Below are 21258 nucleotides of genomic sequence, written 5' to 3' on the forward strand. Positions count from 1 at the left end.
TCTGCAAACACAGCCTATGCCCCGAGTTGTTTGCTTCCCCTGCGTGGCCCTTTGCCGGGCGAGATATGACGCCCGACGGACAATTGACGGCGTCGGCGGTTGTTGGTTCGATCTGTTTGCGTGGCACATGCATGCTGCAGGAGAGACAGGGGCGATAGGAACGATCCCTGTGGACAAATGACGGTTGGGCCTGTTGGAAAACCGCCGGCATCGAGGTTGACGAAGGGGGCGGCCCCTGGGAGACACCCAGCGCGGCCGTCCGCCATGGCCAAGTGCGAACCACGACAGAGAGAAGAGGAGCACGTAAACGAGCGACGGGCGAGTTACGGGTGAAGTGGAGACGTCGATCTCGGAGATAGGTACGGATGCAGATGGTAGCAATTCAAAGGCGCCTGTTGGACCTCTGGGTTACGGGACTTCGACGGCATGGACGGGGAAGTGTCACATAATCACGTTTGAGCAGGCAGAGCCGGCCGGGGGCGGGCTGACCAAGTGGAGTTGGTGGGGTCAGATCGGCAGGCAGCAGAAGGAAAGGAAGGGGTTGTCGGCGGTCAAGGGATACGGCTCCGACGCGGCGGGGATGAGGATGGGGATGGGGACGGGGCGGGGACGGGGGACGGTAATAAGATGAGGTGGGCGGAGACGAGTTCATCTCTCGAGGACAGAAGAAGTCCGACATCGAGAAACAAAAGTTGAGATGGGCGTGGGTTACGAGACGACGGCCGTGCGAGGACACGGGAAACGCAGCTGCACCGCAGTCTGTCTATGAGGCTTCTATGTTGGCGGGTATGTTTACACATGCACAAGGTACATCCTACAGTCGCCGACACCCGTCCCCGTCAACCTTGGTGGTGCGAGCCCTTCTCAATTCGAGCGTCGGCACAAGCAACAAGAAGAAGGATTGGCATCGCCCCGTTCAACATCAGCCGCAGCGGCACTAGCAGGATGGCGCTAGACCATTGGCGGCCACGTCTGCCTGCCTGCCTGTTCGCCAGTCTACACTACTGTACTTCTCATGCATGCTTCTCTCGCAGACTCGCTCTGCATGTCGGCAGGGGGCGTGAGCGTCTTTGTTTCAATTAATAGCATCATGCCCGCGCCCACGTTCCATTGGATGGTGCTTGCTTGCCAAACGTGGGGCCATTTAGCGTCTCTGCTTCCGTCCAGCCTTACAAATTACCACCCGAGGACGTCCCTTTTCGGCCTGACCTCCTCGAGGAACGGTACACAACGGCTCTCGAGGGAGAGAAATGGACGGGAAACGACACAGAATAATCGGTTGTTGTGAGGCCCGTTTCTTGACGGCCACCATCCAACAAGGGGGTTACACACTTCCTCACCTCGACTGTGTTTCCTTGGCTTCGCATCGAAACACTCCCCGGTAGCTTTTGGGCCCATTTTGGGATTGCGCGTGATTTGATGGTGAGGATCTTGAAAGAACAAGTCTGCACGCTTCCGGGGAGGGGGCTTCGATGGGATTCGCGACCCTGCCACTGCCCTGGGGCGTGAGGCCTGTTGAATGGGCTCATGGATACCACCGTGGACCCTACAGTCAATCCTGTTGCTGTCCAGACGTTTTCAATTTTCAGAAGCGACGGCTTCCTACCTAGTCTCCGACCTTGCTAGCTGTCATCGAGGTCACCGCTTCTATCTGAAGAATGATGACGACGAGGACGACGACGACAACAAAAACAGACACATAGCCCCCTCGAATACGATGCTGCGAACTCGGCTCCGCGAGGGGGGGGGAACAGCGCCTCAAAAGAGACAAACGGCAGTTCTCACTTCTCTCTGAATGGGTGAATGATCCAATGTCCATAAACCCTTCCTTCCCACATTTCTTTGCGCGGCGCAACACTGGCGCGTGGCTTGGTGCAGACGGCGTAGCGCGGATCCCCCCATCCTGCACGCCAACCCAATCCAGGACATGGTTGTGCGTGTAAGTCGATGCAGCTTCCAGCACCAACGACCGGGCCAGGCGGGCGTCTCCAGCTGAACGTCCCAAAGCACCAACACGCGCGCTCCAGTCAGCAAAACTGACCCAACGCCCCGCGGCCTGGCCAACAAAAGCAGGACAGCAATATCCCCCCCCTGTCCGCCTTGAGACTCGCTTCCTCCCTCCTTGTATCCACGGTTTTGTTCTGTCATTCTCTCTCGCGTCCCTCATCACATAGTAGTACAAGCCGAGCGGGTAGCAGGAGTGCCAGCAGGTGGCCGTCTCCCAGTTTCCCAGACTCTCTCTCCTCTCTCCCTACCTTACTTTCCTAACCTTCTCATCCCTCCATTGATCCTGCTTTCCTCGAATTCCGAGTTTCACTTGTTCGATTCTTACCTCCATCTCCAAAACGACGGGGGTTTCGACGAGAGGAATTGTTCTGGGCTTTGACGATACCGGTAGACTCAAACTGCTTCGTGACTTACACGAGAGCGGACCGAAGGATACTCGCGCCCGGCCATCGAAACCGATAGGCTTGGACACACCGAACATTGCAGGCAACGGGACGACACGACTGCATATTGCTTTTTACTGGATTGCCTTGCAACCCGCCGCCTTTAGCAGAAATGGCATTGGCAATGAACGCCCCCTTCTCTGCACCGTTGGGACCTGTAATAGCCGACGACGCCGACGACAACATCGCTTTTGGGACCGAAGAGTATTCCCAGCCCCACTGGTCTGTCGAGACTACGCGCATGAACGATACCTTTACTCTCACCTTCGACAACTCCACCCTAGGAACACAGCCAAACAGCCGTATCATCATGGTAGATGACACCATGCACCAAGTCAAATGGTCCCTCAAGGTAGATCCCCAGCAGAAAGTTGGGATTGTAAAAGTTACCTGGCTAGGTCAGATAGGTAGTGAGAATCAGACGATCGATCAGGCGGCTGCCAATTCGGAAGAGTCAACCCCACAACCGGTCGAGGCCTCTCGGGCGACGACTCACGCCATGCTGAGAGGTCGGATCAGCGCCGAGCCTAGTAAGAGTGAGTATGCCATGTATTAAACTCCCGGCGACCTTCGGAATTGATCACTTCAGACTGCTCTGTCCACCGTTACTAATAGTTTGTTTCAGTGACATTGGGTCAGGACAGTGTCTTCCTGCCAGTCGGCGAACTGAGACAAGGCAAAAACCTGTCGCGCTATGAAAGCAGGGACATGTATCTGACGGTTGAGTGGGAGTCGAGCAATGGAGCCCGCAGTACAACAAGCGGGGTGTTCACTGTTCTAGACGGCTTTGACAAGTATAACGATACTGTAAAGAGACTTCGTGGCATGATGGCCACGGATTCGAAGAACTTTGGCGAGGAGGGCCCCTCCAGCTCGGAATCGGGCTCGGATACTGCCTCGGGGCCAACAGCGTCCGTCGTCGCCACGACTACCCTCACACCCACCAGCCCATCGCTCGAGACCAGCGGGAATAGCAACAGTGGAAGCGTCAGGTCTGGCCTCCCTGCCGGTGCCATTGCCGGTATTGTCATCGGATCGGTGCTTGGCCTCGCTCTAATCGCCTTCCTGGTCTGGTTCTTCCTCCGTCGGCGCCGTCGCGCGGGCCACGTCTCGAACGGCGTCTACGGCTCCGATCACGGTCCTCAAGAATACCTCGCCGACAAGGAGAACCGCGCCCACGCCACAGAGTCACCGCACTCCCCCTACTCCGACGACGGACAGAACGCCCAGCACGTGCCGGAACAGCAGCACCACATCCAACGGGGTAGTGGCCAAGAAGCTGGCGTGCCCGCCTCTGTCGTCAGTGCTACGGAGCGTCGCATACTGTCGCCGTACAGCGTGGAGGAGCAAACGCCCATCGTCGCGAGGTCTGTGGAAGACATGACCCGCAACGGCGCACGATCGTCGACGCCAAACGTCAACGCAAACGTCTCGCATCTGATCGAAGATGGAATGACAGAGGACGAGATACGGCGACTGGAGGAGGAAGAGCTGGCGTTAGACGTCGCAATCGAGCGGGCTGGCCAGGGACAGCGTCAGGGACAGGAGCAGGGGCAACGTTGACAGCCATAGTCGTTGTTGGTGGCCATGTCTGAACCAGTGCCCCTACCCCCGTCCCCGATTTTTAGTTCGCTAGAATGCGACTTCTTGTTGCATAGTTCTTGTTTGCTATCCCCCTCCTTCTCTCTTTTTTCCCTCTTCCTGCTCCAACGTCACTGTAGCGGACTCGTTCTTGGTGTGTCGAATAGCATACATGCGGGTCAAGGCGTTTTGTAACCGCGGTGCCTTTAGTCGCTCGTTTCTAGAGGGTTCTTGATACCCCGTACCTCATGGAAAGGAAGACTGATCTGGCGGATGGCTGGAAAGGTTTGCAGTATATGCAATGGACGGGAGCAAAGAGTCTGTTCTGTTCTACTCCATTTGTTGTTCTTTTGGCACATGCGTCACATCAACGGACAAAGTTGTGGCGAGGTCTTTTGTATGCATAATGCAGAAGCTGCGAGGAGCGGTGTTAGAGGCGATGGTGCTCTCGAGTCATCCGAGTCCTTGTAGTAGCCGGCGAGAAGAGTAGGTATGCATGAGACAACTTGCGCCTTGGGAACCCATGAACCTACGATCAACGATATATGTATGACCTGGATATCCAAACGTGACAATTGCCGTACAAGTGCAGAACCCTGTAAAGAACGCTGCGCCGGCGAGTACGCGGTCGACTCGAACTAGCCGTCCCCCCACCCCTTCTTAAATCCTCGTCAAGTCGAAAGGATAGGAGTGTCTCTCCCCAACCGTTACCGCAGTGAGTTGGAAACACTCGTGACAACAAACACCATGAGACTGCGTACCAAAAGAAAAACAGCCCTGATCATTCGAAAAGATAAAACTCTCCCGAGCCATGCTTACATGTCTAGTATACAGCTGGGGGTGGGTATAGCAATATCCGCAAACCACCGATTCATCTGGCCTCGCGGGGGACGACTATGCACGTTTTCTTCTCCTGTTTTGCGCTTCCCGTCTTCTTCTCCCTCCTCCTTGTCCACCTCCTTTTCTTGCTGCCCTCGCCGGCAGCAGCTTCAGTGTTGCATGTTTATGTTCCTGCAATGAGAGGGGGCAGAAGAAGTATAAAGAAAAACAAGCTATCGTGGTACAGACCGCAAAGCCTTTATTCAATTCAAAGACCTCCAATTCTCCGAAGCCGAACGACGTAGCTCAAGAGCAGACGTGGCTCAGCCACGGTTAAACAACCGACCTACCATGTTACTCGCGATACTGCCTGCCAGGCCACCAGAGTAGAGGGCGCTTCCGGCCATGTTGGAGGCGTGACTGAACTTATCGCACCTCGAGAAGGCCATGGCGTTCATGATAGTTAGAACCAAGGCGATGACTGCGGAACATGGAGTTAGCATGGTGTCAACCGATTTGCACAAACATGGCGCAGGCCATCCTCGTCCATTTCGGTGGTTGGATCCACGATGCAGTCTCCTCGGTCACCGTCTTAAGGGAATGGCAAAGGTCGAGGAGAGCCAGGTTTTGGTCGGACTTACCAACAAGCGGCAACCACAGGAATTGCAACCGTACGAGCGCGAAGATGGCGAGAAGTACCCAGAGGATTGGCTGAGTGTAAAGAGCAAGCCAGAAGAAGCGGCTGTCGGTCGGGTTGATCGTCTTGGTCCCCGGCTCGCTGCTCTCAAAGACCCACTGCGAGTCGCCCGTCTGCGCGTCCACCTCGTTCCACCACCGAAGTCCTACGAGTCGGCGGCCGGCGATGTTCTTGAGATAGTAAAAGTCGGCGGCGAGGAGAAGGATGGTGATGATGAAAATCATGATCCTATTGGAGCGACTGGGTCAGCAATCCGTAGCTGCGAGTGGAACTGTCCCATGGAGCACGTGGGCTCGAAGGTTCGATGCATGCCCGCCCTCGCGTAGTATGACCCGAGATGGATGAGACGATTGATGGGCGAATCCGACTGGGTGTTCGAAGAGGAGAGGGTATGCGACAACGTACATGCTTCTGATGATCCACAGTCCCAGGAAGTACACGAGAACGCTTGCTGTTGCCCGGCTCCGCGTCAGTCTGCAGGCCCTGCAAGTCATCGAGGATCGCGGGTCGACTTACATATCCGAAACGACAGAAAGGTCAACAGAGTGATGGGATGCGAGCTCAATCGCCAGCTCAGGGAGCCCGGGGCTTCTTGCTGCTGTTGCGAGGAATCCATGTCGGGCGAGATTGTTCGAAATGCCGGCGCAGTAATCGCAGATATGCTTCGATGGTTTCAAATCTCCTCGGTTTGAGATCGGCTATCAGAAACTGGAGCTCGTATACGTCGTGGTCGTGTGCATGTCGTGGCTTCGTGGGTGAGTCGTGCTTCCTGGTGTTGGTCAGGACGAGAGGGATGCCTATTCGAAGGTTGGCCAGAAACTCATTACGGTACAGCTGTCGTAATGCGCGGGCCGCAGGCATGGATTCAGCTGTCCTCTCACATAACTGACACTGGTCCCTGTTGAAGCTACGGTAAGCTGTTCGGCGGGTGGAGGCTGAATTATTCCGCCAGGGGTGCATGCCGTTGTAGCATCAGACCCACTCGTCTGGTGCGGTCGGTGCCAAGGTAGGTACTTCGCCGAACACATATCTCAGGGGTCTAAGGGCAGTCGGTCATTCACGGCAGAATTGCCAGGTTCCGTACCCCAGCTTTTGAACAGAGCTAGCATTACATCATCAGCAATCCCCCATATCTCAAATAGCCGACTTGCTGCCAACCGCTCCGAACCCAAGTTACCGAGCGCCGTCCGTAGATTGACCACAGACTGCCGGCCCCGGCTGTTAAATAGCTGTGTTCGTGCAATCCGGTCCCATGTCGTGTCCGTGACACAGCATCGCCGAGTTCCATCCGTTCTTTTCAACCAGCTCTCAGTCGATTCAAGGGTGATAGACTACAACTACACAAGCCAAGTGGATACTTCTACCGTGGACGAAGCTATCCATAATGGCAGCCAGGTCCTCTTCAATCGTCCGCCGAGCGCTGCTCTATGGTAAATGCGGCCCATACATACATGTGCAACGACTCGGACTAACATTGAACCAGTGCCCTCGTCGTCGGAAAAGATGCTCGCCAAGTCGTTGGGCCTAAAGTCCGATAACGTGACGTATGATCTAGAGGACTCCGTGACGCCTTCCTTAAAGACACAGGCCCGAGGTCAACTTCGGTCTTTTCTCGAGAATAATGCTTCGCGACCACCGTCCATCTCCGAACTGGCCGTACGGATTAACGCTGTGGAAACCAAGTATGCTCTGGACGACCTGACTTCCCTCGGCGCACTCCCCAACGTCGATGCTGTCGTTGTCCCAAAAGTCAACTCCGCCGCCGACTTAACATACGTCACCGATGTATTGCGTCACGTAGCTCCCGAGAGACACGCGTCAACGTCCCATAATCCCATCAAGATCATTGCCTTGGTTGAGTCTGCTCGGTCAATCATGAACCTACCCGAAATTTGCAAGGCGTCACCCTACCTCAGTGGTCTAGTATTTGCTGCCGAGGATTTCGCCCTGGATTTATCTCTGACGAGAACGCCTTCCCTTACGGAGTTTTTGTATGCGCGATCAGCCATCGTTACCGCGGCGAGGGCCGCCGGCTTGCCTAGTGCAATTGATCTTGTCTGCACCTCATTTAGGGGTGACGAAGGCTTGAAGCGGTTGGAAGAGGAGTCTCTCGGGGGCAAATCAATGGGCTTCAACGGCAAACAATGCATCCACCCCAACCAGGTGGCCCTTGTTCAGAAGTTGTTTGCCCCCGGCGAAAAGGAGGTGGAATGGGCCGTACGTGTTGCAATCGCGGACGAGAAAGCAAGCAAGGCGGGTCGTGGAGCCTGGACACTCGACGGCATGATGATCGATGCGCCGGTAACGGGGAAGGCTAATGCTATCATTGCGAAAGCCGAGAAGTGCGACGTTGATGTAGCAAGTCTTAGACAGAAGTGGAAGGGCCAGGAACCCGAGTAATTGCATCAGTAATTAAAGTAATTCGGACGCCAGAATGCATGCATTTCTTCCTGTTCGCAAGTGTCTCTCTGGTCCATGGATTGTTGAAGGTTGTTTTTTTGTGTGTAAAACTCGGTTTCCGGCAATTGCTTTGCTCTTGGCCCGCTGATACTAGCATCTCCTAAACAATTCCAGTCGTGCTTTTCGGGTATTAGAGCACTTTCCCAGAGGACTTGGGTTTCTGGCACAGCGAAGTCGTTTGCTCTCTGCTGGTAAGCCATGTTGTTGCGAAATGGCCCCCCTTGGGGTCTGGGGGTGTGTTCCCTCCGTAGCACGTCTTGTTCGATGCGCGCTATGTAGTCGATCATGCTCTCCGTGTATTGGAACTCGGACGGATTGAGTCCTGGCATTGACCTATGCTCTGGTGTAGTAGGGGCACGGATACAACGAAGGCCTTTCGGCTGACTCCCCCGTGAGTTTGATCGTGGAAAAGCATACGGCCGTGTAGTTGTCTCTTCCTCGGGACCATTCCCGTTTCGCCACCCACTATTTGAGTCGCTCATGAGACGTCTGTTGGGAAAGAAAGTTGACTCATCGCAAATCGCGCTGCTTTTGGGCACATAATGGTCGGTCTCCCTGCTTTCTTTTGCCGACAGTGATGCCCGAGACACATCAGACATGACAAACTCTATCCTTCGTATCCCTCTGTTCTGGGACTTGGACGCCGTCTTTTCTTCAGTGTGGGGGTTTGGCGCAACTTCGTCGTGAGGCCAGGCAGCGTCGGTCGGTCTTGGTTCGACCTCACTGACGCTTGGAAGGGAGGACACGTTCATCGTAGATGCTTCTCCCGGTACCCTGTGGGGGGCTTTTGGTGATGCTCGAGTAGAGATGTCCTCTTTCCACTGTGGTTCCGAATGTGTCTTTTGTACATTACTCGTGTTGTTCATCTCCTGCTGTGTTGACCGACCCGCCGCTCCTACTACGATCTTCGAAGGCCTCGAGCCTTGAGGCGTGCCCGCAGCAAATCCAACTTCCAGTTTTCCGGGTGTCTTTGGTCCATCTGGCGACAGGGAAAGTTCGATATTCGTCATTGTTCCCTTGCCCGTGTACCGAATAAGTCGAGGTCTTTCCACCACGGCCCCAGGGAGAACAATGTGCACATCGTCATCTTCGTCATCTTCTAAGTTTCGGTCATGGTGGTGCACATCGTCAACCAGACGACAACTAGCTTTCGAATTGCTGATACTTCCCGGTAGTCTGGTCTTATTGAAAACACCGGTCTGCTTAAGGGCTTCTCGAACTGGCTCGGGGGTACTACTCACCGACCGGCCATCAGTGTGGTTTTGCACGGGCGTTTGCCGATTCCTGCTTATGGGTCTGCTACTCGACCGCAATGGCTGACTCGACCTAGAATTGGCTTCACCATCTGGCCGTTGTCGCGTCTTACTGTTTCTTGGATCGGCTTCGTCTTTCATGGCTCTTATCGACCGCGCATTGGCTTCGGGCAGCCCATTGTAATAGTCAGAAAGCCGATCCCTTCCTCGCCAGTTTTCATACCCACCACGAGATGGTCTTCGGACATCATCTGATGGTATCACCTTTTGTCCAAAGACGGTCCCCATCTCTTCCAGTTCCCTTTCCCGTCGCTTTCTCCCCTTAACTTCAGAGCTTCGTTGCTGCTGCCACGACTGGCGCAACGGACGATGTTCGAGAAAAGAGATCATTGAGTTGTAGGCTAGTTCTTCGACTGACACACGTTAACAGAACGCTGGCAGATGAATCGTCCAATTTGGCTTTGAAAGACCAACGCACCAGGCTTCGGTGATGATATGCGGCCATTCTGGAAAAGCCCGGGTGTGAGGCAAGGTTGCAACTGAGCTGGTTAACAAAAGGTTGCATGTGTGACCGTTTTTGCTTACCGTGAGTCTATCATTGAGAATGGCATCGGAGCGGAAATCATCCATTACCTCGCGGCGGGAGAAACCCATTTCCTTCGACGGGACTTTAGAGGGTGCTGGGCGCTCGTCTCTAGAATTCTTTCGTTTTTGCCGCGCATGTTTCTGGGTATCGTACCGGTCTTCTCTCGTTCTGTGCCTTGAACGCTTGTCAAATTTCGTAGGAAGGGTATCTGCCAAAACAAAAGTGTCATTGGGTTTAATTGTGTTGTTTGGTCGATGTCCTGCTGCTGTTGAAGGCGACCAGCCTGCTTTCTTGGCTGAGTCGATGATGATGGAACTGTCCCGCGACCGAGTGCGTTTGTATCTCTGCTGCGGTACGCCCTGGGCAAGAAGACCATGGGGCCGCCAGCCCAAAACATTCGGATGATGCTGACCATGATGCTGACCGGTCATTGTCTCCGGAGGAACTATGCCTCTCCTACTGACGCTAGAAAGCCAGTGTTCCACCACCCCCACACCATCTCCTGTATCTGGGTGAAGGATAACATCCGAAACCCCATCTCCTAGTTCTGGATTAGAGTCGGGTCGACACATCGCTGTTTCTGTTTCACCGAGGAGACCATGATAGTGGTTATTTCGGTTATCGGCGCGTTGTTGGTTGCGACCGCCATGGGACGTTGTAGAACGGCGGTTCATCGCATGTGGCTTCTACGCCCCTCGTAGTATCGGGAGAGCTGTTGCCCAACAATTTAGTGATAAGAGAAGAACACGGGCACAAACTGATGGCGGACAAAACTGGGTCGATCTGCGCGGACAGGACGTGTCGACTGTTGTAGAGGGGATATGCGCTACAGCATGATGTTGTCGTGGAGAGAGGGCCACCTAGGTCAGTACCTGATACACCAAGCACATCGGCATCGGTCGTTAGTGCACCAGTTCTTAACCCATGACGGCCTCGTCACTTCCTGCTGTTTCAATCTTTCAACATGCCTTCCTGTTGACTGTCTCCGCATTACAAGGCAGAAAGGGCTCCCCATGCCCGCACGAACGTGTAGTCGGTAAGGTAAGGTGGGACCCCCCAGGGTTGTTGAACATCTCGCCTATGTACCCTTCCACGATGCTGGAAAGAACTCTGTGGATGACAAGATCGCGCTAAGTTTGCTGTGCAACAAAAATGGCAGGCATAAGCCTCCAAGCGACCCTGACTTTCAAGACTTCAACCTCGTCCAGTTATACAGCGATTACTCGCCGTCATGTTCAGTTCTCGACATAGGAAGAGGATCTGTGTGACCTGCTTTAGTATTAAAGAGGAATATTCACCTACTGTGTCTCACAACTCTCCCAACGGCTAAATTTACCGCAGTTGTACCATTTGAATTATGCCATGGCACTTCAAGCTCAAAAAATCGCGAAGGTGCTCCCATACTGTCCACCATACGGGAATACCAAGACGCTTCTGGTCTTGTCCCTCATTGGATTCTCGGGCTTCACGCCAGGTTGCAAGCCAGCTATTGTCAAACCTCTGCCCGCGACAACTGCATGTTGCCAACAACACCCAAATAAAAGACAAAGAAAGACACTATTGACGTACCATCTTCTTTCGTCTTTGGAAACTCTCGATTCCACCACATGCTGTCAATGATAATAGGAACACAGCTGGACCCAGGCCGGCCAGACTCTGTCACATACGACGCAAACTGGGCGTACAAGACAAACGAGATCTGTGATACGGTAGGGATATATTCCTGGGACATGACAACAACACTATCAAACTTGATCCGATCCTTGAGTCCGGTCGAGTGTTACATCGGCGGGCCGGCGCACTTGCCATGTGGTTGATGCAAGCCCCAAGCTGCGACCGTCCCCGGAGACCCTGACCCGGTGGTGACGGAACGTGTCTTGTGTCGAAAACCCAGCCTGATGCTATTGATAGCATCACTCACTTTTGCTATGGGGGAAATACGCCGAATTCGAGCCGCCTGGATAGATGATTGGCAGTTGGATATGCTGGCCTCGGCCACGGATTTTGCCAAAGCCATGTCTCTGCTCATCGGCCGTCCCGACGAAAATCTGGATCATGTGAATCGACTCAGACACCTCGCCAAAATCGATGACCTTTGCGCTCATGACATGACCTGGACGAACTGCGAAAGAAGCTATCCAGATGCGTTTGTGACGCCGTTCTCTGAACAGCTCGGATTTCAGCGGATTCAGTTATACGATGTAAGTCATCATGCCGAGAAGGGGGTGTCATTGGTCGAAAATAAATGTCAGCGATGAGGCGACTGGGTTTTGAGCATGCTCATTTTCGACGATGGGCTTGACGTAAGGCACGGAAACCGGCATATGTGCTCAGCCCGGACAACTTTTTACAGGGTCGCATCATCCGTGACGACGCACGTGGCTGCCCTAAGCTCTGTGCGTTTTGCGGGCAACAGAGCATGGGTGGACCAGCGAAGAAGGCGCAGCAAGTTTCAACCCCGTCCGGACAAGACCTGTTAATCATCGACAATTCCTAGCCGTTTCGGATGTCGCTGGATCTTCAAAAAGACCAAGCCCTTGGATCTTCATTCAGCGAGCCCTACCGGCCAGGCACAAGAGGCATCGCGACATGACATTTGGCGAAAGTATAGACGGACCAACGAGGCGGTGTGAGGACTGCATATATGCCTGAACATCAACGCACACGTGCAGTGTAGAGCCGTTTCCCTGCTGGTGGCATTTGCAGAGATTAATACTCAACTGAAGATACCCTCCCAATTATTGGCCCATGCGGCGGCATATGATGGCGGCTGTTTGGATACTTCCAAGGATACCTTCCAAGGATATGGACTCGTGGAGAGGAGGAGGAGGAGGAGGAGGAGGAGGAGGAGGAGGAAGAACAAGAGGAGATGATGTGAAGGTTCCGCTTCCTTGGTCCCTGAAATTGGGCTGCCGCAGCGTGGAGCAGACATATCGTTGCGTCACAATTTCGCGGCCGTTGAACTTATTTCGCCTGACGCGCCGCTCATCCTTGATCATTGGAACACGGTGGCCGGGGCACGAGGACGGGCATGGTAATAGAGTATGAGGACTGTCAGCGCTTGCCGATGGCCCACCAGAACGGCTGGTTGACGTCGAGTCGCACAATACGGAACGGGCATTCGTCGGGGGAATAAAGTAGCAGGAGTATCGATTTCAGGAAGGGTCGTTTGTGCGCCGTGCGCAGCTTTGGGGGAGGGGCATTTCGCCGCCAACCCCCCACCCTCCAAGAAAAAGAGGGAAAAAAACCAGCCCAAATTGACGATACGGCAGAGGGGTTGTGGCCATCCGTGTCTCCGCTAGATCGACCATCTCTCCACTGACATGGGCGACATGGTCCATTGGAAGGCATCCACTTTGAGAGGTTATCAATACCGCATATCTCACACAAATCGCGACAGCACAGCTGCTCCTGGACCTCCTTCTGGTCAGTGCAGACCATGGAGGATAGAGCTTCAGTGGACGGCATTGGGCGTTGTGCGCGCCAAATCAAGCTGATCACCAACTTCTACTCTGTAGCTCGCCGCTAGCCCATAATTCGACCTCTTCCCAATTTCCCAGACGAGTTGTCCCACGTCTCGCATGAGGACTTGGTTGATGCCCACAAAGTCGGAGCTTGCCCCAAAAAGCTGCTTGGTCGCATGTCAGCGCATGAGGATGAACCCATGTACGCAAGATGCCTTAAGGGCATGTCGAGGCTGACGGGCGAGACGTGCTGTCGATTCAAGGGCGCGGTAAACAGACGAGGCGAGGCCTGGCTCCCTATGGTGCCTACGAGGGATGAAGACGACCTAGAGATGCCGACAAGCGAATGGACTAATGCGTAAGGAGGGGGGCGGCGTCAAGGGCATGAACAATGTCGCAATTCGATGGCCGGACTACTCAGATCAAACATATGAGATGGGCTTCCCCCCCATCTGCCTTCGATCTCCAGCTTTGGTTGCAAGCCTGGAGCGCATCACATCACACAACACAGAGTGGGAACGCAAGCTGAGTCGAGAACAAGTTCCGCAGGCCCTGCAGCGACGACGTGGTAGTAGGTAGTGTACGGATAGGAATAGGTACACAAGTCACAACCCAAGTCAGGGACCAGGAGACCCCACTCTCAGGAGACGGCCGGACGTTGGAGAATCATGTTGCAGCTCCAGACATGTTCATCTTGCTTCAAACAGGGCATGGTGGAAGGAGGCTGTGCAAAGTGTGGGGTCGAATGGTGGGAATGTCACTCTTGGTTCAATGCGTCCTTAGTATGCAGGCCAAGCCTGTCGTCCCGCGCAGGTGTTTCCAGCACTAGCACTAGCACGAATGGCGACGGGTGGGATGCAAAGATGCCAATCTGGGTTTGGTGTCAGAATTACCCTCTCGTGTACGGTACCTTTCTCACCACCTCCTCCCTCGTCCTCTCACTTTCTCTCTCTCTCTCTCCTCTCTCCTCTCTCCTCTCTCCGTCTTTCTCTGTCTTTCTCTTTCTACCCCCCCACTCTTCCGGAACCCCGTTTGAGTACCGACACAACACTACGACCTTCTCCATGCTTACCTTTCACGGCGCTACCAGCCTCTACCTTCCCCTACTTGATCTGCCCCCCTCGGCGCCTGTGTCTGTGCGCGAGCAAAGTCTACGCAGGAGGATGGCTGACTCCACGACAACAAGCGGCACACTTACATATGTACATCATGTACCGCTTCACCGTGCCCGATTTCTGCTTGCCTGCAACTGGACAGTAAGCCTTTTTCGCCTGCCAATCCCATGCAACGGCTGGGTTCATGGGTTTCAAGAAGCTTTCCATGCTCCTGGTCTCTGCATCTTATCCCACCACACTTGCAGGCGCTTGGTTAGTCGGCTGAACTGCGAGTGTGAGCAGAATGGGCACGATGATCCGTATCGACTGACGGCAGCAGCAGCGGGGTTGCTCAACGTCAACTTAGGTAGGTGGTTAGGCAAAGTACGTGAGAACGAAGGCTGGTGATGAACCTGTTGGGTCCTAAGCAAGGTTCAACTCCTGCGAGCCGCCAGACCCCAAGTAGTTGCCTGGAGGCCATGTGCGCAAGTTCGCGCGCCTAGTCGTGCCTCGCTCGTCTTGTCTTGTGCCACGGAACGCGACGACGCCTACGACACCGGCCGCGACGACACTGTCGCAACCTCTTTGAACTGCGCGGTACCTCAGACGGCGGAACCCACTCGGAAGTCGGTCAGTCGGGCTGCGGGCGGACGGGGTCTTGCGTAACACGGCCGAACAGCTTTAGACCGACCGGACGCAGTCGTGTCTTGTCCGTTGGCCTGACTGTCAAACTGCGTTGCGGCATGAGAAGAAGGCAATGTGGTAAAGAAGTACCGCAATCGTGCATCCATCTGTACGGATACTTGTAGATGAGTGAGGTTATTGTCCGTTTGATGTTTGTTTGGAGGGGAAGCCAACCAACCCAGTTGCCACACCTTGCTCTGGCCGAAACATACATTGATGGACTGGCAGCCTTTTCCATCCTTCACGCTTTTCTTCTGGTCGCCTTCCCTCTCCTTGCGCTGAAAAGCTGAATTTAGGATGTGGGCGGTCCCCTCTTGACAACGCCCCCATGTCACTGGATGTTCATGGATATTTTCATGGGTCCCTCCTTCCCGGGGAGATCTCTCAGACGCCTTGGCCCTTACCTCATGTACCTGAACAGCAGCAGCAGAGAAGCGGCGGCAACAACGAGACAGGAATCAAGCGGTCCCGTAAGATGTGGGCTGGCTGGCATGTACATACAGTACTCAGATCAAGCGAAGGCAGGGTACAGGACCTTGCCTACTTCACCGCAGGCAAGTCATTTTGATTTACCCTACCCTGTTTCCCACTTCATTCCCTCCCAATCTGGTGTCGCAAGTCAGGCACTAGACCAGAGCCGCTGCAGCAGAGCCGAGTAAAGCTATCCACCGTTGGAAAGAAGCGTGGCAGCGAACTCTGCGTCCATCACATACAATATGAGACTATGGTGACAGCACGAACAGGGAAGCCGAGAAGGAAGAAGAAGAAGTAGAAGAAAGGGACAGGATGTGAGAAGGAAAAAAGCGCGATTATTTGATTCTGACACTGACCTGCGCCTGTCCTTGTTGAACCTCCCCCTCCCCTTCGTGTGCCTACTACCACCGCCACTACTACCTTGTTGTCAGGGATCAGTACCTACCTACCTACCTACCTGTCTTATTCTGATATGAATCGACTTTCCGTCTTGCTGCTTCTAACTTTTCCTCCTCGCGGCCTGCGTTTTTCTTTCTCATCTTTGCATCACCCGCAACAAAGAAACCACCAGCAAAAGACATCCGAACAAAGAATCGGCCAGACACAGCCACAGGTACGTGTTCTGATTCCTCCGACCAGAAAATTTTCATTTACGCCATTTCCATCTCGCCTTCCCCTTCCAACAGTTTGGTTGTATTTTCCTCGACTTCTCTTTGTTTCCTTCTCGTTTGGATTTGTCTTTCTAGTGGTGTACTTCTTGCTTTCATACCGTTCTTTCACTTTGTCATGGTTCCTGCCGTCTCTGGCCTACCCAAGCAAGCCGAGACTGTGGTTCGTTGGTCAAGCTGGGTACCTTGCCTGGCAATTAGGGAGGGACGGTACATAACTGTCGTTGCACTGTTTTTCTTGACAAACCATCCACACCAAAGACAAGTCCCATTCCCATTCCCCTCCCCTCCACCTGCCCCCAACACGCCGGACCCCTCCACGTCCCGCCGCCACGAGCTCTTTCCCATGCGTGCCCAGTCCGCGACCCTCTCCCTCCTCTTCCTCTCAGGGCCCGATTGCAGCATGAAACCGGCGGCCGTGATGTCGACGGGTTGACAGGCCAGGCAACCAAATGCTGGCCGAGAGAAGCTGGAAGTTGCTGGGGCTGTTGCTTCTGCAATCCCGCGGTCGCCCCCTTCCACTCCTACGTACCTCGCCTTGCCTCAACCCACCCCGCCTACCTACCTTACCGGTACTGTCCTGTCCAGTCACCCGCCTCCCACACTCCCACTCCTACACTCAATACAGATACACACCAAACCTTACCTTGGACCTGTTTTTTTTGCACTGCCTCAACGCCCTTTCCTCCATCCATTAAAAATTTCCCGCTAAGCAAGCTGCATTTCCTTTCTTTCCCCTCCAGGTGGCCTTTCGCATTCCTCTCTCTCACACACTCACCCCTCCTTCCTTTTTTCGATCCATCAAGCCCAGAGATCCAAACCCGACTTCTGTCAATTACTCCTACCAACAGCCCACCTTACTCCAACCACCAGGTCTGTATCTCGATCCTGCTCCTCTCTCCCTCCCGTAACACGATTCACCACCTACCTACCCAGGCACGCACGTCAACATCTCTTTGTTTGACACAGCCTGCCTTCATCGTTGCTCTCGGCCTCCTGCCTGGATCCAGTACGTTTGCTTTGTCGCCTCTGCCTCGGCCTCTGACGGTTCGCGTTGCGCGCCATCGTCAAGTGACAAAGCCAGCCCTCAAACACTGCCCCTCTCCTTTGGTGTGCAGGTGGATGCAGGCCAGCCAGAGATTCCCTTGGCTCCTCAGCTGGGAAGTCCCAAAAAGAGCCGTTCCCGTCCCTCGTTTTCTTCACTCGTCTAGACCCCGCTTGGCGCCACTCAAGACCATTTGCATTTATGCATCGCAGTCTCCCTTGGACTTTCTTGTCAGACAGACACTAATTCTATCCGACAGACCATCAACCTCTTCCGCAAGAACAAACAACAATCAAAATGTCCAAGCTTTTCATTGGGTACGTTTCTCCCTCACTGGCGCATCCAATGACGCCAAGCATCAAATAAGCTTTTGCTAACAGTACGTCCTCCAGCGGCCTTGCATGGCACACTGAGGAAGGCACCCTCAGACAGAAGTTTGAGGAGTTCGGTGCTGTTGAGGAAGCTGTAAGTACTGATCGTCCAGTCCGCGAATAAACTTTCTTAAGAGCGGTGTGTTGTCATGGACTTTGGAGAGACGCTTTGTCCCAACCGTCCAGCAAGATTGAGGAGAGAGAAAGAGAGAGAGAGAGATCTGACCTGTGTTTGCTTCCGTTTTGAAAGGTCGTTGTAAAGGATCGCGACACTGGCCGTAGCCGTGGATTCGGCTTCGTCCGCTACACCCAGGACGGAGATGCCCAGAAGGCCATTGCCGCCATGAACAACGTCGAGTACGCTGCCTTTGCCAATCTTTTTCCCATTGCTAGCTTGTCCCGGCGCAATGAAAGTATGACAAGATCGACCAACTGACAAAATATGTCGATAGGTTTGACGGACGCACTATTCGCGTTGACAAGGCTTCCGACAACGGCCCCCGTGGTGGTGGCGGCGGTGGTTTCCGCGGCGGCGGCGGCGGCTTCGGCGGCGGGCGTGGCGGCTACGGCGGCGCCCCCCCTGCGCCCTACGGCGCTGCCCCGGGCGGATACCCGGTCGGCGTCCCCAACATGTACCAGCAGCAGCAGCCTGCGTACGGCCGTGGTTACCCCCCTCAGCAGCCCTACGGTGCCCCTCCTCAGGGTGAGTTGATACCGCGAATTCCAATGATTGAGTACGCTTCTGACAATCCCTACGCAGACGGTGGCTACGCTCCGCAGGCTCCGTACGGCTACCAGCAGGACCCGTCTCAGCAGCCTCAGGGCGGCCGAGGCTATTAGTGCTCGCTAGATTTCGGAGATTCGTTGCCCGCTGGTTGTCGATATTCGCAACACGGGAGCACGCGGCCAAGAGTTGTTGCCGACGATACCTCCTCCGAGTCTGACAGACGTTCGTGTGCGCGCCCGTTGGTTCGATCGAGCATTGGTGATGTTCTTCGCTGCAACACAATACCCGGTTCTTCTGTTGCACTGGATCTCTGGAAAATTAAAACCCCAACCCGCGGTCAAGGGTTGGTAACGGCCTAGTCTTCTCTCAAATGGAATGGTTTTCTGCTTCTGTCTTCGTTGACCTTATACCTTTCTGCTCCATGTCTCGTTGGTTGTTGCCAATGGTTGATATTGTACGCACATGATGGTGATGCTTGTTTTTGTTGACTGTGGGCGGGGATGGGTGAACGCGGAGGTGGCTGGGTTCTCAAATCGTCTCAGATGCCGACTGATTTGTGGTCTAACGCTACGTACGTGTCTGCATGTTCGTCTATGATCTGTTGAGAACATGTTGTTGGTCGACATGGCCCTAGGGTGTTGCACGAGGGAGCAGAGCAGAGGGAGGGGGGCAAAAATAACAAAGAACAATTTCCAAAATGATAGGTGAAAGAACGTGCGGGATACTGTTCAATCTGTCTTTTCTGTCTCCTCCTGCTCCTCGATACTGTGTTCTTGTTGGAAGTTGTTGCTAACGGCAGATGGAGGCGGCTGGGACGTTTCAACAACATGGCCGGAACCCTCCAGCTCAGCAGCCATGATGGTCCGAACTCGGTCAGAGAGGTCGGTGATGTGGACGTCGCCGCTCTCGGGGCTCAGCTCGTCCAGGGCTTTCTCGAGGCCGAGGAGGTAGTCGATATTCAGCCCACTCGGGCCACGGCTTTTGCGGATGTGGGTAGCCAGCTCCTGGGGATCCTGGGGGCCGACGAACTGGTCGTTGTCCGGAGTGCCGATGTACACAAGAGTACGGATGGTCTCGGAGCCGTCAGCCGGAAAGAAAGGGGCGTAATGGATGGTGTAACCGTTGATCTCACGGATGTCGAGGTAATCCTTGACCTCGGCAACCTTGTCGGCCTTGATACGGTAGGCGACGCCCCATACGCGGTCAGGAGCTGAGTCGTGGTGGTCGGTCAACCGCTCCCAAAACGAACGCTCGATGAGAGTGACAACACGGCCTGGGGCCTCTGGTGTGCCTCTGTGGTCCTGGCTGAAGATGGGATTAGACGCCTCTTGACAAGGCCAGCGAACAAGCATGCGGCGGCCCTTTGGGTGTGGGATGGATACCTTGCCTGTAGAGGGGAGTCAGTTATGAGACCAGACGAAACCAGACAGTCAACGGTGGTGCAACTAAGCTTTAGTGACAGCGGGCACTAGGGAGGCGAAAGAGCCTCGCGTCCCATGGGGCCGGGTAAGACGGGTTGTGTCAGGGGGGAAAGGAGGGAGAGACGAACTTGCCAGAAGCGACGGACGTATCCCGTCACCCAACCAGGGATTCTCCTATCTGTGGGGTGTAAGACGGTACAGATCAGCCGGTAGCTCGGGTAGCGGAAGGGGGATAAGGCTAACCAAAGTGCGGCGGAGGTTTCCATATCAAACTCCTGAAGAACGGGGTTTGTAACGTTAGGAGCGATGAAGGCAAGGCTCGTATGCAACAGGGATATGTGCGGGACGGATGGTGGGAGGAGCTGAAGGACAACCGCCGACCAAGAGGGTGACCAGCAGGGATCGGGGGGGGGGGGGGGTCTCGAGGGATCGGGGACGTACCCATAGCCGTACAGCCAGAACTCGCCGCTGTTGGTGGAGAGATTGTCTTCGGCCATGCCGGATGTCGTAGGTTTGGCGGGTTTCAGAGACGTTGCCCACGCGGAGGGACTGTGAAAGATGATGAGAGGATATATGAGAAGTCACTGACACACAGCCGAGTTGGCGTTTGCCGATGTGACCAGGAGCGAAAGGAAGAACAACAGGTTCGGCGCCTAGTATATGGTTTCCTCAAAGCCTGGAAAAGGAGTTTCAAGCAAATCAGCCCCAGAGTGGCACAACTCGCATGCAGCCTGCACGAAACCAAGGAAACGGGCGGGATAGGCAGCGTGGCGATCCATCTCGGATCCCTCAGACACTTGCCTGACTGCAAAATAGACTGGGGTTGTAAGGGTCGTTTGATGGCATCCAAGAGCGGCAAAGCGCAACGGCCGAGACGACGTGGTATGAGGGCCCCAGAGAGCAGCGTGCACACATGGTGAACACAGACTGGTGGATTTCGATAGATGGCCTTTAGGGAAGGTGTGACAGTGAGGGAGAGAAGCAACTGTCAAGACCGGAGCAGGTGGGAAAGCCAAAAGGGAAAAGGGACACGTAATCTGGAATATTCTGGGGTTTCGCTTGAGGGGAGAAAGGGGATCACATTACGGATACGTACGATGAAGAGGGAAGAGAAAGAGGAAGGTAATAAGAGAGAGAATAGAAGGGGGGGAAAGTTTCGATGAGTTCGAGAAGGTTGGGCAAGGGACGAGTTGAGGGCTGCGAATTGCAAAAGCTGGAAAGCATACGCAATCCGACTTGCCGGCGTCCCGTGCTCGAGGCTCGGCGTTCTGGGGAGGGGCGTTGGTGCCGGGGCTGTGGTGGGGCGGGATTGGAGTGGAAGGAGGGAGACAGCCGACGTTGGGGTGTTACGGCTGGGAAAGTCCCACGGTTACGCTTCACGCGATGGATGTCACAAGGCGAGATGCCGCTGGAAAGGTTTTAGTCTACTTGTTCGAACATACAAGATGAGAGTCTCGTTCGAGG

General features: G+C 54.6%; 6 protein-coding genes across 6 annotated transcripts; 3 read left to right on the forward strand and 3 right to left on the reverse strand.

The window, feature by feature from the left end:
• Window positions 1–2574: 2574 nt before the first annotated feature.
• Window positions 2575–4013, forward strand: CH63R_11703 (uncharacterized protein; the record flags this gene model as incomplete). Its single annotated transcript, XM_018306677.1, has 2 exons — window positions 2575–2980; window positions 3076–4013. 2 exons carry the CDS (start codon window positions 2575–2577, stop codon window positions 4011–4013), a joined length of 1344 nt encoding a protein of 447 aa, XP_018153518.1.
• A 1160-nt stretch (window positions 4014–5173) lies between these two features.
• On the reverse strand, window positions 5174–6163 carry CH63R_11704 (Golgi apparatus membrane protein TVP23; the record flags this gene model as incomplete). The annotated part of the gene is made up of 4 exons (XM_018306678.1): window positions 5174–5331; window positions 5492–5787; window positions 5953–5998; window positions 6064–6163. The coding sequence occupies 4 exons, from the start codon at window positions 6161–6163 to the stop codon at window positions 5174–5176; spliced, it is 600 nt and encodes a 199-aa protein (XP_018153519.1).
• Window positions 6164–6931: 768 nt separating this feature from the next.
• CH63R_11705 (HpcH/HpaI aldolase/citrate lyase family protein) lies at window positions 6932–7947 on the forward strand (the record flags this gene model as incomplete). Its single annotated transcript, XM_018306679.1, has 2 exons — window positions 6932–6977; window positions 7031–7947. 2 exons carry the CDS (start codon window positions 6932–6934, stop codon window positions 7945–7947), a joined length of 963 nt encoding a protein of 320 aa, XP_018153520.1.
• Window positions 7948–7952: 5 nt separating this feature from the next.
• On the reverse strand, window positions 7953–10520 carry CH63R_11706 (uncharacterized protein; the record flags this gene model as incomplete). The annotated part of the gene is made up of 4 exons (XM_018306680.1): window positions 7953–9673; window positions 9739–9799; window positions 9846–9954; window positions 10000–10520. The coding sequence occupies 4 exons, from the start codon at window positions 10518–10520 to the stop codon at window positions 7953–7955; spliced, it is 2412 nt and encodes an 803-aa protein (XP_018153521.1).
• A 7052-nt stretch (window positions 10521–17572) lies between these two features.
• Window positions 17573–18486, forward strand: CH63R_11707 (RNA recognition domain-containing protein; the record flags this gene model as incomplete). The annotated part of the gene is made up of 4 exons (XM_018306681.1): window positions 17573–17592; window positions 17656–17740; window positions 17897–18003; window positions 18099–18486. The coding sequence occupies 4 exons, from the start codon at window positions 17573–17575 to the stop codon at window positions 18484–18486; spliced, it is 600 nt and encodes a 199-aa protein (XP_018153522.1).
• Window positions 18487–19101: 615 nt separating this feature from the next.
• On the reverse strand, window positions 19102–20291 carry CH63R_11708 (ChaC-like protein; the record flags this gene model as incomplete). Its single annotated transcript, XM_018306682.1, has 3 exons — window positions 19102–19698; window positions 19923–19968; window positions 20236–20291. The coding sequence occupies 3 exons, from the start codon at window positions 20289–20291 to the stop codon at window positions 19102–19104; spliced, it is 699 nt and encodes a 232-aa protein (XP_018153523.1).
• Window positions 20292–21258: the final 967 nt, after the last annotated feature.

This window comes from Colletotrichum higginsianum, chromosome 8, assembly GCF_001672515.1.
Source record: "Colletotrichum higginsianum IMI 349063 chromosome 8, whole genome shotgun sequence".
NCBI lineage: Eukaryota > Fungi > Ascomycota > Sordariomycetes > Glomerellales > Glomerellaceae > Colletotrichum > Colletotrichum higginsianum.